The 15285-nt window shown below is 48.3% G+C and overlaps 1 protein-coding gene across 5 annotated transcripts; it reads left to right on the top strand.

Moving 5' to 3' along the window:
• The first annotated feature begins 543 nt into the window (after positions 1–543).
• SMARCD1 (SWI/SNF related BAF chromatin remodeling complex subunit D1) lies at positions 544–13934 on the top strand. Of its 5 annotated transcripts, none has more exons than XR_015554948.1 (14): positions 545–754; positions 1386–1573; positions 1866–1908; positions 2003–2125; positions 2599–2721; positions 3782–3898; positions 5464–5565; positions 6127–6288; positions 6380–6477; positions 8697–8832; positions 10452–10574; positions 12021–12122; positions 12254–12857; positions 13346–13934. XR_015554948.1 is itself a non-coding variant. In XM_004429003.3 (13 exons), exons 1-13 carry the CDS (start codon positions 578–580, stop codon positions 12305–12307), a joined length of 1548 nt encoding a protein of 515 aa, XP_004429060.1. In that variant the 5' UTR covers positions 545–577; the 3' UTR covers positions 12308–13934. The 5 variants fall into 5 exon arrangements, 3 of the variants coding, with proteins under 3 accessions (XP_087298549.1, XP_087298550.1, XP_004429060.1); XR_015554947.1 differs by having other exon boundaries at positions 12254–13196; XM_004429003.3 differs by having other exon boundaries at positions 12254–13934.
• The last annotated feature ends 1351 nt before the right edge of the window (positions 13935–15285 follow it).

The raw sequence follows: 15285 nt of genomic DNA, 5'->3' as shown, positions 1-15285 counted from the left end.
TCTGTGGAATGAGTCCCAAGCTATGAGCCACAAGATCTGGATTCTAGGCTTCGGCTCTACGGCTAACTTGTTAGTTGACCTTTGCCAAATCATTTACTCTGAGTTCAGCTTTCGTATTTGTCAAATGGAATAAACAGTGCATTCTCCTCTTCAGCCCCCCGGGCTTACAAACAAAAAACAATCAAAGCGCTTTGGGAAGTTAAATGCACCGCGCCAAGATGAAGCAGTCACTCAATCACCCTCTTCCTCCGAGCTTTGGGGCCGGGGCTGTGGTCCCCTTTCCAGTCCTTGTCTTCCTCCCGTCGCCTGGGGGCGCCCGCTCACAGGGCCTCTCTATCCCGAGCTCGTCTCGATGGTTTCCCCTCCCGGACCGTGAAGGGGGGGAGGGAGTGGTCAGCACGCCTTTTCCGCTAGTCGCCCCCCTCTAGCCCACAGTCTCGCTGCCCCGAGCCTCCCGTGCCGGCCGGCCGGCCGGGCGGACAGACGGGCGCGCGGGGGGCGCGCGGGGGGCGCGCGGGGGGCGGGGGGAGTTCCGGTTCCGGTTCTTTGTGCAGCTGCAGCCGAGGCTCCGGGGAAGATGGCGGCCCGGGCAGGTTTCCAGTCTGTGGCTCCGAGCGGCGGCGCCGGAGCCTCTGGAGGGGCCGGCTCGGCGGCTGCTCTGGGCCCAGGCGGGACTCCGGGGCCTCCTGTGCGAATGGGCCCAGCGCCGGGTCAAGGGCTGTACCGCTCCCCGATGCCCGGAGCGGCCTATCCGGTGAGTGGGGCGGGAGGAGGGGCGCGCGGGCCGGGGGCGGGGCCGAGCGGGGGCCTGGGAGTGACAGGGGTAGGGGAGAAGTAGGAGGACCTCCCCTGGGAGGGATTCGGGCCCTGAGTGGGGGTAAGGGGAGACAGTGCAGAGGAAAGGAGGGGAGGCACTTAGCATCCCCACCTGCTTCTAGGGGCATTGTTTCCGTGGGGAGTCAGGGTATAGAACCCGCGGGATGAAATGGTGGGCATATGAGGGCTGGAGTGCAAAAGGGCTTGGGCAGCTCCAGTGCCCACAGGAACACGGAAGGTGTAGCTGGCAAATTGAGGTCAGCTACAGTGCTGAGTAAATGTAGGACTAGGAGAGCTGTCCAGTGTGTCACATAAAAAACTGACTGGGGAGAATTTGAGTATAATTTGATTATGTCTTAGCTTTTGGGCTGTACTCTCCTATGGAATCACAACTGGAGCAGAGGAAGCTCCAGTTATGTTTTAAAGAGGGAGAAGGCTCCCCTCCTGTTGTGCTCCACCCCACCCCCAGCCTTGTTTCATTCAAAGAACTCAGCCATCCCCCACTTTACCTTTATTAGTGAGGTTAGTAGGGGAAGCCATGACATCTCTGGGTCCTCTCCTCTCTGTAGAGACCAGGTATGCTGCCAGGCAGCCGAATGACACCTCAGGGACCTTCCATGGGACCCCCCGGCTATGGGGGGAACCCTTCAGTCCGACCTGGCCTGGCCCAGTCAGGGATGGACCAGTCCCGCAAGAGACCTGCACCTCAGCAGATCCAGCAGGTCCAGCAGCAGGCGGTCCAAAACCGAAATCACAAGTAAGACGCCTCAGGGCAGAGGGGGGGAGAAGGGAGGAGGAGAAGGAGGAGGCCTGAGGCCTGTGAGGACACAGGTGGTGGGAGTACCTGAACCAAGAAGCAGTGGTGCTGTGTCAGCAGATGGGTGCTCATTCTTGAGAATGCCTCATGTTGGTTGGGGGCAGGGGGATGTCTTTGATTTGAGAGAAGCTTTGCAGTCTCTCTACTTTACTATAAATGGAGGTGCTGACAGCCTGTTTTCATGTTCTGGCTAGTTCCATCCCAACCTGATAACAGTATTTATTCTAAACAGTGCAAAGAAAAAGAAGATGGCTGACAAAATTCTACCTCAAAGGGTGAGTCCAGGCTGTAGGTCTTCTTGTGGGTGTGGTGGGTTTGAGAATAGAGATGGTCAGCTCTAGATCCCAATGATATCTTTCTGTTTCTAAGATTCGTGAACTGGTACCAGAATCCCAAGCCTATATGGATCTCTTGGCTTTTGAAAGGAAACTGGACCAGACTATCATGCGGAAACGGCTAGATATCCAGGAGGCTTTGAAACGTCCCATCAAGGTAACTCGGGAGAGGGCTAGACAGAGAGCCAAAGGCAAGGACTCGGGAACCTTCACTAGGCTCAGGATGAGAAATCAAAGGCGCAGCACAGCTCTCCTTGGCATTTAAATTATATCTCTCCCTTCCGCCTACGAACTGAGTGTTACATTAGAAGCATGAGAACAGATAGCAAAGGGGGAGGGGCTTTTGATATCTCTTGCACCAGAAACGTACCCTCTCCGGGTTTTTGCTTTAACAGCTCTGCCACCTTAGGAACCTGGCACCTTGCGTGAGTTTGTCCACCTGGCATCCCAGTGTATGCACTTGCACTCAGGCCAATGGCCAGTACTCCTCTTCTAGATGGACTCTCCATCCACCCACCCCAGGGACTGGGTAGACAGTACTCCTGTTAGGAGTAATTTTGGGGTTTGGGGAGACCCTTCAACATCAAACCACTGAAGCCCCACCATCAATCCTGTTTCTGCCTTCCTCAGCAAAAACGGAAGCTGCGAATTTTCATTTCTAACACTTTCAATCCGGCTAAGTCAGATGCCGAGGATGGGGAAGGGACGGTGGCTTCCTGGGAGCTTCGGGTAGAAGGACGGCTCCTGGAAGATGTGAGTTCAAGGTCCACTGTGGTCGGCATCTAGGGTGGGAGCTGCTGGGAACAAGCAGTGTTGTCTGATTGGCAGGAAGCCTTACTGGTGCTCACAGCCCTTGTTGGGAACAGCAGGGAGAGGTCACAGTGTTCCTGTACTAAAAGACAATGATTCTTTGTGTCTGGCTCCCACAGCTTGGCCCTCACTGTGGTATCATATCAAGAACGTTATTGTCCTGGGATTTGATTTGTTGTTTACCTTCCTCCTGATGCCGCTGGCCATTGGGATGTAGCAGTATCCGCAGATTATTCAATTAGGTTTTGTGTTTTTTTTTTTAATCAAGTGAGTTTGCACTGAGCATTTGAGGCCATGCTTTCCTCTCTGAGTCCTTGATTCCCACTGGCATCTCCATCTTCCCAACTTTCATTGGAGACATCTCACAGTTTAAGTGGGATAGATTTCTCTGACAGGCTCTTTGTTGCTTCGTGGGGAACATGAGCAGACAGGTGATAGCCCCCAAACTTCCCACCCCAGAAGCTCCTTGGGGAAGCTCACCTTTCATTCCCTTACACTCTCTGGCTCTCTATTTTAGCTATTCACAGGCAAGCTAATTTGAATGCATTTTTGCAGGAGAACCAGGGCTCAGTGTCAGAGCCTCCTTCTTTTCTATATAGGTCCAGTCCATCTGCTGGTGGTGTCATTCCATCCAAAGAAAGCTGTTTTTGTTCTGGCTGCTTATTGCCTGTGATTCATTTCCCCTCTAGAGTCAGACTTTTCTCTGTTCAGACTCGCTTTGTTATGTGCATCGATTTGGCTTAACTTGCCTCCTTTCTCTTGGGGAAATGAAGTGAGTAAGTCAGCGACCCTGTACATGTTCTAGGCTGCTTCTTCAGGGTTCTTTTGCTACTGTGACTTGTTTAATACCCACAGATACCTACCTTGCCATTTCCTAAGAAATACTCAGATGACATTTTTGAGTTTTTCCCTATTGTTGTTCTGGGTTCCTTTTTTATGGGACTTTGTCTTGGGGAATTTCTTCTGGCCTTTTCTAACATGACTTCTCCTCTCTCTCCTCTAGTCAGCCTTGTCCAAATATGATGCCACCAAACAAAAGAGGAAGTTCTCTTCCTTTTTTAAGTCCTTGGTGATTGAATTGGACAAAGACCTGTATGGGCCAGACAACCATCTGGTAGAAGTGAGTAGTTCTGCCTTCTAGGTGTTGATTCTGTGACTGGAGGATGATGGACTTGGGAGCCAAACTTTAATGTCTAGGGAGAGGGGAGGTATATTAAATAAAGGGTTACCCCAGATGTACAGTACTACCATTGCAGTTTGCACATTGACCTCCTGGTGGCACTGGCTGTGTTTAGTTCTGGTACTGTTTGGACCCAAGAACTCTTACAGTCTGACTTGTTCCACCTTTTTAATGTTACTATCCTGGTTGCTGCCCCCTCTTTCAAGGGAAGTTCTAATGGAGGCCTCTTATACATGCCAGGCCATCTCTGCATCATGCTTATAAATAATGGTGAGCTGTAGTTATCCACACACCATTCATACTTTTTTCTGGCAGCAGGTGCTGTCATGAAGGGGCTTAACTAATAGGGTTCTAGTCCTTGCCAAGGTTACCTTTATAGATCTTGGACTTCCTTCTGGTCTGTGCTCTGTTTAGATTCACATGCCAAATCATCAGAAATCCTTTATTATAATGCCTGATTACACAGTGTTCTAAAGACCATGTTAGCGAGTGTTCTTTGGGATACAGTCAAAGCCAGAGGGAGACAGTCCCATGCCCCAAGTGAACTTAACCTGCTCCTTTCTTTGCCAGTGTAGCTGCAGCCCCTTAACCTCAACCACTAAGAGACATGGGAAGGTCTTTACCATCTAATAAGGGAAGTAAGTCATAGAATCAATAGAAATTTGTAAATATATTTACCTTAACTTTATAGCAGTAGAGCATAGTGACTGAGAATGTGGACTGTAGAATCAGACACACCAGAGCTCAAATCGCAGCTCCACCATTTACTGGCTGTTTGACCGTAGGCATGTCACTTTCCTCTTCTAAGCATTAGTTTTCTCATCTGTAAGATAGGCTTAATCATGCCTATCTTTTATGGATGTTGTGGGAATTAAACGAGATGATCCAAGTAAATGTCTTAGAATACTCTTGCACACAGTAAGTACTCAATAAATGATAGCTACGTTATTTTACTGTGCACATGTGTCTTATCCATTTTATGGATAAAATTAACGCTGAAAATTCAGGCTAATTTAAATGTGACCCTGAGGGGCCGGCCTGGTGGCGCAGTGGTTAAGTGTGCACGCTGCACTTTGCAGGCCTGGAGTTCACAGGTTCGGATCCCACGCGTGCACCGACGCACTGCTTGTCAAGCCATGCTGTGGTGGCGTCCCATACAAAGTAGAGGAAGATGGGCACGGATGTTAGCCCAGGGCCAGTCTTCCTCAGCAAAAAGGAGGATTGGCATCAGATGTTAGCTCAGGGCTGATCTTCCTCACTAAAAAAATAAAAATAAATAAATAAATAAAAATGTGACTCCGAATAGTCAGAATTAAAAAGTTAATCTACTTATACACACACAGTAATTCCAAAACCATATGCAGTTTTTAAAAATGTCTCATGCTGTTGCTCTTCTCCAATAGCCTCAGTAATCAAAGTTGAATATTCAGTCATTACAGAAGCTCTTCCCTCCCACCCCAGCTCTTCCTCTGGGAGAGCACCCCCTGACATCTTCCTCTCTGTAGTGGCACAGGACCGCCACTACCCAGGAGACGGATGGCTTCCAGGTGAAGCGGCCAGGAGACGTGAATGTACGGTGTACTGTCCTACTGATGCTGGATTACCAGGTATTCTGTGGTGATGTGAGGGGGTCCAGCTTTCACACCCGCATCCCCTCAGTAGGCTGACATTTAAAGATTTTAAGTCTAGGGGCCGGCCCGGTGGCGTAGTGGTTAAGTGCGCGTGCTCTGCTGTGGCGGTTCGGGGTTCAGATCCCAGGCGCGCACCGACGCACTGCTTGTCAGGCCATGCTGTGGCGGCATCCCATATAAAATGGAGGAAGACGGGCACGGATGTTAGCCCAGGGCCAGCCTTCCTCAGCAAAAAGAGGAGGATTGGCACGGATGTTAGCTCAGGGCTGATCTTCCTCACCAAAAATAAAAATAAATAAATAAAAAATAAAGGTTTAAGTCTAGTTGTGGATAATTTGCCACCAGACTGTAAGGTCCCTAAATATGGGGATAGGGTCTTAGTCATCTCTGAGTTCCTCCTAGTGTTTTTCTGCTCCAAAGAAAGCACTACATTAATGCTTGTTGAATGGCTTGAATGTATGGCCATTTATTTGCACCACAAAATGCCTGTAGCCCCAGCTCACTAATTTCATCTCTGTACTCTTTGATTCTCTGTAGCCTCCCCAGTTTAAATTAGACCCTCGCCTGGCTCGGCTCCTGGGCATCCACACCCAGACCCGACCAGTGATCATCCAAGCACTGTGGCAATATATTAAGACACATAAGCTCCAGGACCCTCACGAGCGGGAGTTTGTCATCTGTGACAAGTACCTCCAGCAGGTAAGAAAAGGATCCATTCTTTTGCTTATAGTCTATGGAGCACTAGTGCTCAAAATGCCGACTTCTTAGCTGCTTCTCCTCTTTCCCTCAGATCTTTGAGTCTCAGCGTATGAAGTTTTCGGAGATCCCCCAACGCCTCCACGCCTTGCTTATGCCACCAGAGCCCATCATCATTAACCATGTCATCAGGTAAACATGCGTATGGGAGGCAGTGTGCTGGAGCTGGCTTGTAGCTGCTTGCACAAGCCAACTGTTAGATTTTCAGGAATTTGCAAACAGGTTTTTTTTTTTTTTTTTTTTTAAAGATTTTATTTATTTTATTTTTCCCCCCAAAGCCCCAGTGGATAGTTGCGTGTCGTAGCTGCACATCCTTCTAGTTGCTGTATGTGGGACTCGGCCCCAGGATGAACGGAGAAGTGGTGCCTCGATGCGCACCCGGGATCCGAACCCGGGCCACCAGCATCGCAGCGCGCGCACTTAACCACCAAGCCACAGGGCCGGCCCCTGGTTTTTTTTTTTTTTTTAACTTTTATTTATTTATTTTTTCCCCCAAAGCCCCAGTAGATAGTTGTATGTCATAGCTGCACATCCTTCTAGTTGCTGTATGTAGGACGCGGCCTCAGCATGGCCGGAGAAGCGGTGCGTCGGTGCGCACCCGGGATCCGAACCCAGGCTGCCAGCAGTGGAGCGCGCACACTTAACCGCTAAGCCACGGGGCCGGCCCATCAAACAGGTTGTTAAACACAGCCGTTATTTAAAATTATAAGCTTACAATTAAATATATTATATTAAAAATGAGGTGGGGCCAGCCCGGTGGCGTAGTGGTTAAGTTTGTGCACTCCACTTTGGCGGCCCAGGGTTCGCAGGTTCGGATCCTGGGCATGGACCTACATTCCTCTTATCAAGTCATGCTGTGGCAGGTGTCCCACATATAAAGTGGAGGAAGATGGGCACAGATGTTAGCTCAGGCCTGTCTTCTTCAGCAAATAGAGGAAGGTTGGCAACGGATGTTAGTTCATGGCCGATCTCCCTCAACAAAAAAAAAAAATGAGGGTAATATATACTCAATAACTCATCATTTCCTAATTATTTTCTTATATCTTACAAGTATTTGTGTTTTTGAGGTTATGTCTATTGTGTCTGTGTGGTGGAAATAACTGTATAGTAATGTATTACTGCACATCTCTTCCCAACTCGTTTATCAGTAATGTAATGGCAGCTTGAAATCAACCATGTTGGGAATATTTAAACTATAGAAATTGGCAAATGCTACAAATCAGGGCTTTTTTTCCGATTCTTTTGGAAAAATCAGTTGTTAGACATTTATCAGCTCATCACTGATGGGCTACCATCTTTTCTCTGGATGGCAGGACATTCCAATCTGAGACTCCACATCCATTACCTCCCTCTACTTTTTTGTTCAGAAGATGGATGAGCAAGGCATCTGTAGGCAGATATGGAGTAAAGGAAGGCACTGCCTCCTCAAAGCTGCATGTCTCTCTGGTTGGATATAGTCTCTCTGCCTTCTCTCCCTTACTCCACATTAATTCCAATAAAGGCCTTCCTTTCTTTAGACCCTGAACCATCACTTAGCCAACAGTAATTTTTACAACCTATATGCTGGGTCAGTAGAAGCTATAGTAACTCCTACAACCTATACATTGGGTCAGTAGAAGTTGTAGTAACTCCTACAACCTCTACATTGGGTCAGTAGAAGCTAGTGTGTCCTGTATTCCTGTGCTTCAAGTTAGGCCGCTCTTTATTTTGTGTGGTTTGTGTTTTGTTTGAATTTATTTTCAGGGTCAATTTTAGTTTAACAGGGAGAAAGATACACAAGATACTGTAGTAGTGGTCTCCTTTGGGGAGGGAGAAACTTAACTTTTCACTGGATATCTTGTAACATTTGAATTTTTACCATTGACTTTTTAAAAAAATCAGCTTTATTGAGGTTCATATACAATAGATCACACCTATTTAAAGTATAGTTTGATGACTTTTGGCAAATGTGTATACCATGTAGCTACCATCACAAGGAAGGTAGAGAACATTTCTGTCACACCCAAAAGTTTTCTTATGCCCTTTTTTTTTTTTAATTTAATTTTTTTTTTTTTCCCCACAAAGCCCCAGTAGATAGTTGTATGTCATAGCTGCATATCCTTCTAGTTGCTGTACTTGGGACGCAGCCTCAGCATGGCCGGAGAAGCGGTGCATTGGTGCGCGCCCGGGATCCGAACCCGGGCCGCCAGCAGCGGAGCGCGTGCACTTAACCACTAAGCCACAGGGCTGGCCCTCTTATGCCCTTTTGCAGTCAACCCCGTTTCCTTCATTCTTGGGCCATCTTTTTGACCCTGTGTAATTAGATCTTGGGGTACAAGTCCTTTACCAGGCCCCTTTGGTTTCCTCCCCAGTGTTGACCCGAATGATCAGAAAAAGACAGCTTGTTATGACATTGATGTGGAAGTGGATGATACCTTGAAGACCCAGATGAATTCTTTTCTGCTATCTACTGCCAGCCAGCAGGAGATTGCTACTCTAGACAACAAGGTAGGAGCCTCCACTCTGGGTAGTTTGGCTGCCACCAGCCTCCATTGCAGCGTTTTGATTCTTGGTATTCATTCAAGATGTATTGACACCCTGTATATGCCAGGCACTGCTTGGTGCTGGCTGGAGCCAGACACACAAGTTCTGATTCTGCCTATAGCTTTTAATAGTTTTAAGCCTCAGCTTCTCATCTGTGAAATAGAGACCATAATACCTATTTTTATAAGGTTGTTATGAGGATTAAATGAGACAATGTATGTAAAGACATGACACTGTATCTAGCACATAAAAACAAATGGTAGCTGCTGCTCCTGTTGTTATTATCATTATCATCATTAACATTATTAGACATAGTCCAAGCAAGGAAAGCCAGAAATGCTCTGGGAATACAAAGGAGAACAGGGAGGCTTTCCTGGAAGAGTTGATGCCCCAACTAAATCTTGAAGGACAAAGTGGGAGTTAATGAAATGGAAGAAAGGATAGTGGTGCTTCGGAGCATGGGAGGCAGAGGACAATCCAGAAAGAGAGAACAGAGTATGTAAAGATCCAGAAATGAGAGAGAGCCTGGTATGTTCAAGATGTACAAGCCATTTAGCGTGTTAGATATAGCTCAGGGTGCCAGGGATGGGAAGTTTGGGGAAAGGAAACGGGATAGAGAAGCAGGAGCCTAATCATGAGGAAGCTTTGAGGCAGGGAAAACTGTTTTATACTTCGTCCTGAAGACTGGAGGGACTGATGCTACTTGGATTTAGAATGATCACTGGCAGGAAGGTGGAGAGTCAGTTGTAAGAGGGGCAGATCTGGAGGGAGGAAGCCCAGTGAGGAGGCCAATGCAGTAATGTATGTATGTCGAGGGCCTAAACCTATGGTACTGACAGTGCGGATGGAAATGAGTAGACAGAATTGAGAGGTGTCAAAGTAGAATTGAGGGATTTGGACACTGGATGGGGATGGTGGGGTGAGGCATGAGGGAGAAGGAGGCATTTATGATGTCCCAGGTTTTTAGCTTGGGTGCACAGTAGTATTCATTCAGATTGGGACCAGGAGGAGAAGCAAGTATTGGACGAAAGGAAGTGAATTTAGTTTTGGAGAGTGTAAGGTACCTTGAGATGTCAAGCAGTTGGATTGGTTGGAGTTTAGAAAATGGACTCTGGTCTGCAGATTGGGGACTCATTACCCTGTCAGTGGTAATGGAAGACATACAAATAGATGAAATTGCTGTGAAGAGTAGGGAGAATAAGATAGGGCAGAGAACAAAAGCCATGGACCACAGCTTTTGAGACAGACAGCCTTCCATACCACTTCTTTTCTACCTAAGAGTGTTTTTGGACCCATTTGTGCTGTGGATTAAGTATTCACCATGTAGCTTCACTCTATAGTGGACACTGTAGAAACTAAAAGGAAAACTTTCCTCACGTGGGGTCTGTAGAGACACAGTGCAAATTACCTGTGGAAAGAATGCTGAGTGCCGGAGCCCTTGGGGCTCTGCACACTAGTGCCATTTCTGGGCAGTGCACTGCACGCAGGGTGGGAGTGGCTCATGGAAATGTCAGACACTGTCTGCTGTTTAACTTTGCGTTGCCCCAGTTTGAAAATGTTATGAGCTTCCTTCCTCCTTTCAGATCCATGAGACAATAGAAACTATCAATCAGCTGAAGACCCAGCGGGAGTTCATGCTGAGCTTTGCCAGAGACCCTCAGGGTTTCATCAATGACTGGCTTCAGTCCCAGTGCCGGGACCTCAAGGTAAAGAACCCAGGAGAGGTGTAAAGGGACTTAGGTCAGTGAGGCACACATTTGCTCTATCTCTGTAGCATCTGGTAGAAGAGCCAGAGGGGGAAGTGAGGGACCAGATTCTTTTTAGCATGTTCCGGGGTCCATTTTTCAATTAAGTAGGGAAATGGAGGTGGACCCATCAAGTGTTTATCTGGTACTTACTGTGTGCTGTCACTGTGCACCGTATTGTAGGGGATACAGAGTGGAAGCTTTGATCTCTGCTTTCAAGGCGGCATGCACTTTCTTTGGAGAAACTACGCTAATATGATTTTTTTTTTTTTTTTTTTTTTTGTGAGGAAGGTCAGCCCTGAGCCAACATCCATGCTAATCCTCCTCTTTTTGCTGAGGAAGACCAGCTCTGAGCTAACATCTATTGCCAATCCTCCCCCCTTTTTTTTCCCCAAAGCCCCAGTAGATAGTTGTATGTCCTAGTTGCACATCCTTCTGGTTGCTGTATGTGGGATGCGGCCTCAGCATGGCTGGAGAAGCGGTGCGTCACGCACCCGGGATCCGAACCCGGGCCGCCGGTAGTGGAACACGCGCACTTAACCGCTAAGCCACCGGGCCAGCCCCGCTAATATGATTTAAAAAAAGTAGTAAGACATTATCAGAATTCCTCAGTACCGATAAGATAATTCAAAGAAGGGAGATCAGTGAGGCTAGAATAGCTGCGGAGGGCTTCATGGAGAATTTGGGATTTGAGCTATTTCCCAGAGAGAGGAGCACCATAAGCTCAGGCAACAAGGTAGGAATGAGCACAGAATGTGTGAAATGTGCCCTCAGTTCTCGCCTTTCCTGTGGTGACTGTGACTACAATTATAGAGGCTGAGCGGAGGGGCAAGGAACGAGGGGTGCCAGAAAGGATCCCCGAACAGGCAATGACTTGTTGATAGCTGGGGGTGACTCTAGGTGTTGTATTAGTAGTTTGCTAGGGCTGCCATAATAAAGTACCATAGACGAGGGATTAAACAACAGCAGTTTATTGTGTCACGGTTCTGGAAGCTAGAAGTCTTAGATCGCTGTGTCAGCGGGGGTTGTTCCTTCTGAGGGCTGTAAGGGAGGCTCTGTGCCAGGGGTCTCTCCTAGCTTGCGGTGCCCTCAGGCGTTCCTTGGTTTGCAGATGGTGTTCTCCATGTGTCTTCACATTGTCTCCTTCTGTGCATGTCTGTCTCTGTGTCCAAGTTTCCCCTTTTTATAAGGACGCCAGTCATATTGGATTAGGCCCACCCTAATGACCTCATCTTAACTTGATCATCTGGCAAAGACCCTGTTTCCAAATAAGGTTACATTCACAGGTGCTGGGGAGTTAGGATTTTTGACATCTTTTAGGGGGATATAGTTCAACCCATAACATAACAGATGGGAAGGAAGGAAACAGGTCTATTCTCCTCTCTCTTCCCCTCTCATCTCCCTCAGACCATGACTGACGTGGTAGGTAACCCAGAGGAAGAGCGCCGAGCTGAGTTCTACTTCCAGCCCTGGGCTCAAGAGGCTGTGTGCCGATACTTCTACTCCAAGGTAGTCGCCTGGGGTGCACAGGGGAAACTGACAAAAGGTCAGGGGTCTGCACCCCTGATGGGGGTCTGTGATATTAGGCACCAACTTCTGGTTTGTCTCAGCTTCTACTCCCTCCACTGTTTTCTCCCTAGGTGCAGCAGAGACGGCAAGAATTAGAGCAAGCCCTGGGAATCCGAAATACATAGGGCCTCTCCCACAGCCTGATTTGGCTGCACCGATTCTTTATTTGGGCCCTGTGCTGCCTGCCTCATAGCACCTGCCTTGGTCTTGCTTGGGGCCTTCCAGGGGATGCCGTTGGTTCAAGGACAACACCAGAATGAAGAGGGTCTCACGTTGCTGTCTCACAAGACACCTATTACCCTCTTCTCCACCCCATCCCTTCCCACCTCCCAGCTTCCCTTTGCCCCACAAAGTTCCCATGTGCCTCTACCCTCCCCTGGTCTACATAGGACCTCTAGATAGTATTAGAGAGAGAACCTGTAGTGGTAATCAGTGCATTGACTGGATTGGGCCTAAAGCCAAGTGGTCTTCAACGGGACTGGCCACCCTGATCCTGCCCTTCAGAGACCTAGGAGTTGGGAGCCTTAGTACCTTCTCCGAGACTCAGGCCTAGGGGCACTCTATAAGCTAGTTGATCTTGGCTCTCCTGATAACAGAATCCAATTTCCTTCCTTCCCTCCACAGGTTTGGAGCAAAGTCTCCCTTCACTTGTTGCCCTCTAGCCCTGAGCCCCAGGTCAGTCCGCAGCCCTCTGGATCGGCCTGCTGTCTCAGTGCTTCTCTTACTCCCTCGTAGGGGGTCCACATCAGTATTGGAGTTTGTTCTTTAACTGTTGCTCCCCCCAGCACACTCCTTGTAGCTGCTCTTTCTGGGATTCCTTCCTGTCTGTCCTAACCCAGGGCATTTGGGTGGCGGAATCTTGCCTTTCCCTGTCAGAGCCTCAGGGATCTAACCTGGGGTACTGTCATTGCCAGCAGAGGCTGTTCCTTCCTGCTGTTGCTTGGAGGTGTGACTCATTCACTCCACCCTGCCTGCCCTATCCCTTCATGGAGAAACAGGCCTAAAATCAAACGGGTAAAAGCCCTGGGCCATCCCTGTCTTCCTGTCCCTGTCTGCCCAGTTGACACCCACTGGTGACTTCTAGGGCATTGAGGAGTGAAAGCGCCTGGGGCTGGAGAAGAGCTCTGAGCGGGTCTGTGACTCTGCCTCTCCCTGCCTCACAGGATCGTGACTCCCCAGCCCCTGCCCTCAAAGCTTCAGACCCCTCAGGTAGCAGCAGGACCTTGTGATCTTGGCCCCTTGGAACTGAGATGGTTTTGCATCTTTCCAGGAGAGCCTCAGATTCTTCTTCCAGGTTGTATTGTCCCCGAGTTAGCATATTCCAGGCTCGCAGACAACATAGCAGGGTGGGAGACAGCTGGGCAGAGGGGGATTTCCGTTCAGCATGGGCTCTAAACCCACAGAACTGACAAAGCCCCTGCTTCCCCACCCCCTCCTCAGGCTCCTGCGAGCACATCCCCCAGCCCCATATCCCTGCCTGTTCCACACTGGGAACAGCAGAATTTTCTCCCCATCTTCTCCTTCCTGCCATTATCCCACCCCTCCCTTGAAAGGTTCTCCCCACAGTGACGCTGGACCACCTCTGTCCTTGGGGCTGGAACCATGAGAAGGAAGCTGAGCACTCCTACAGTGTCCCTGTTGAAGATAACTTTTTATTAACTGAATTATTATGTTTTTTTCATGGACCAAAATTTTTTTGTACTGTCCCCTTATCAATGTCACCCAGTTTTAATAAAAGACTCTTCCAAAGGATGGGTCCCCCTACCTACTGAGAGAGAGCTTTTCCCTGAGCTCTTTCTATTCCAATACCACTAGCCATGCTCATGGTGTTTGTTCATTTTATTTGACAAACGTTTCTTGAGCACCTGCTGTGTGCCAGCTGTGGTGCTAGGCACTGGGGATGTGGTAGAAAACAAGGTTTCTACCCTGTGGACCTCAGGTTCTCACCTTAGAGCTTGCTCTGTCAGCCCAGTGGTCCAAGCAGGCCAGGTGCTGGTTGGGAGTATTGGGCTTCATCATTAGATCTTAGAGTTCTGCCTCCAGTTCCCTTTAGGAAGGTACTAACAAGACAGTGGCACTACCATCTTCTCCCTTGTCCTGAGCTCTAGGGCACCTGCTCGTTCAAGTGTGCTGCCCTTGGGTGCCTTTGATCCCTTAGGCTTGATGAACGTGTCTCTAGAGCAGTTCCACTTCTCAGGGCTCCTATCTAGATAACAGACCAGGGCCTGCACAGCTAAAGACATTTGTGTCCCCTGTGCCTGCCATTCTTTAAGGTCCCACTTTCATGGCCCTGATGAAGATTTCGCTTCTTAAGGTCAACATGGAAGTGCTGTGTTGTCATCCTCATACTGTAGACAACCAGGCCCTCATTAGCAGAGTTGGGAAGACTGCTCAAGATTGATACTCCCATTAGCATGAAATTCTGCTACAGTTCCCATCATAATGTGCCTGCTTCCCACCTGGTGGCTCATTACTTTCCTCTTTTGTACCATTATCTAGCTTAGTTCTACCCAAGGAGGTGGTTTAGAACATAGGATGAGTGCAGCCATATTCCGAAGTTGTAGCTAAAAAATTATCCTTGGCCTCCATGGATGGGAATACTCAAGTATAGCCTGTATGTAATCAGACTCAACAAGGATACAACCACTGTTCCTAATCTGGAACTTGGGGGTTTATCAGACGTGAGTAGGGAAAGCAGAGAAGAATGTGTGTGGGTGATAACTTGGAGTGAAAAAATTGATGTCAAGGACATAGAAATGGCATCTGTTTTTACCCAGGCTAATTACATGTGTAATGAATGGCTGATGAACCATTATTAATTTCAAGCAAATAATCTACAGTTTGCTCTTGGGAAAAGAGCTCTAGTGGTACAGATAACTTCCTGTGACGAGCCAAATCTGAATCTCTGCACACTTTTTATTCCTGTATAAATGAACAAATTCTTTGTCTCCACACTACTTAAAATGATGATTGTAGGGGCAAAATGAGAGGTGGAAGCAGTTAGGCGAAAACAAGGGGGTTATTTTATGCATAAACATCTATTCTTTGGGGTTCCCGTCATATGTGCCAGGGACAGAAGCATTCTCTCCCATCACCCATAATC

This window comes from Ceratotherium simum, chromosome 17 (genome assembly GCF_057802395.1).
Source record: "Ceratotherium simum simum isolate JZ-2026a chromosome 17, ASM5780239v1, whole genome shotgun sequence".
Lineage (NCBI taxonomy): Eukaryota > Metazoa > Chordata > Mammalia > Perissodactyla > Rhinocerotidae > Ceratotherium > Ceratotherium simum.
The sequence above is the reverse complement of the archived record's forward strand: the minus strand, read 5'-3'. Positions and strand labels throughout refer to the sequence as shown.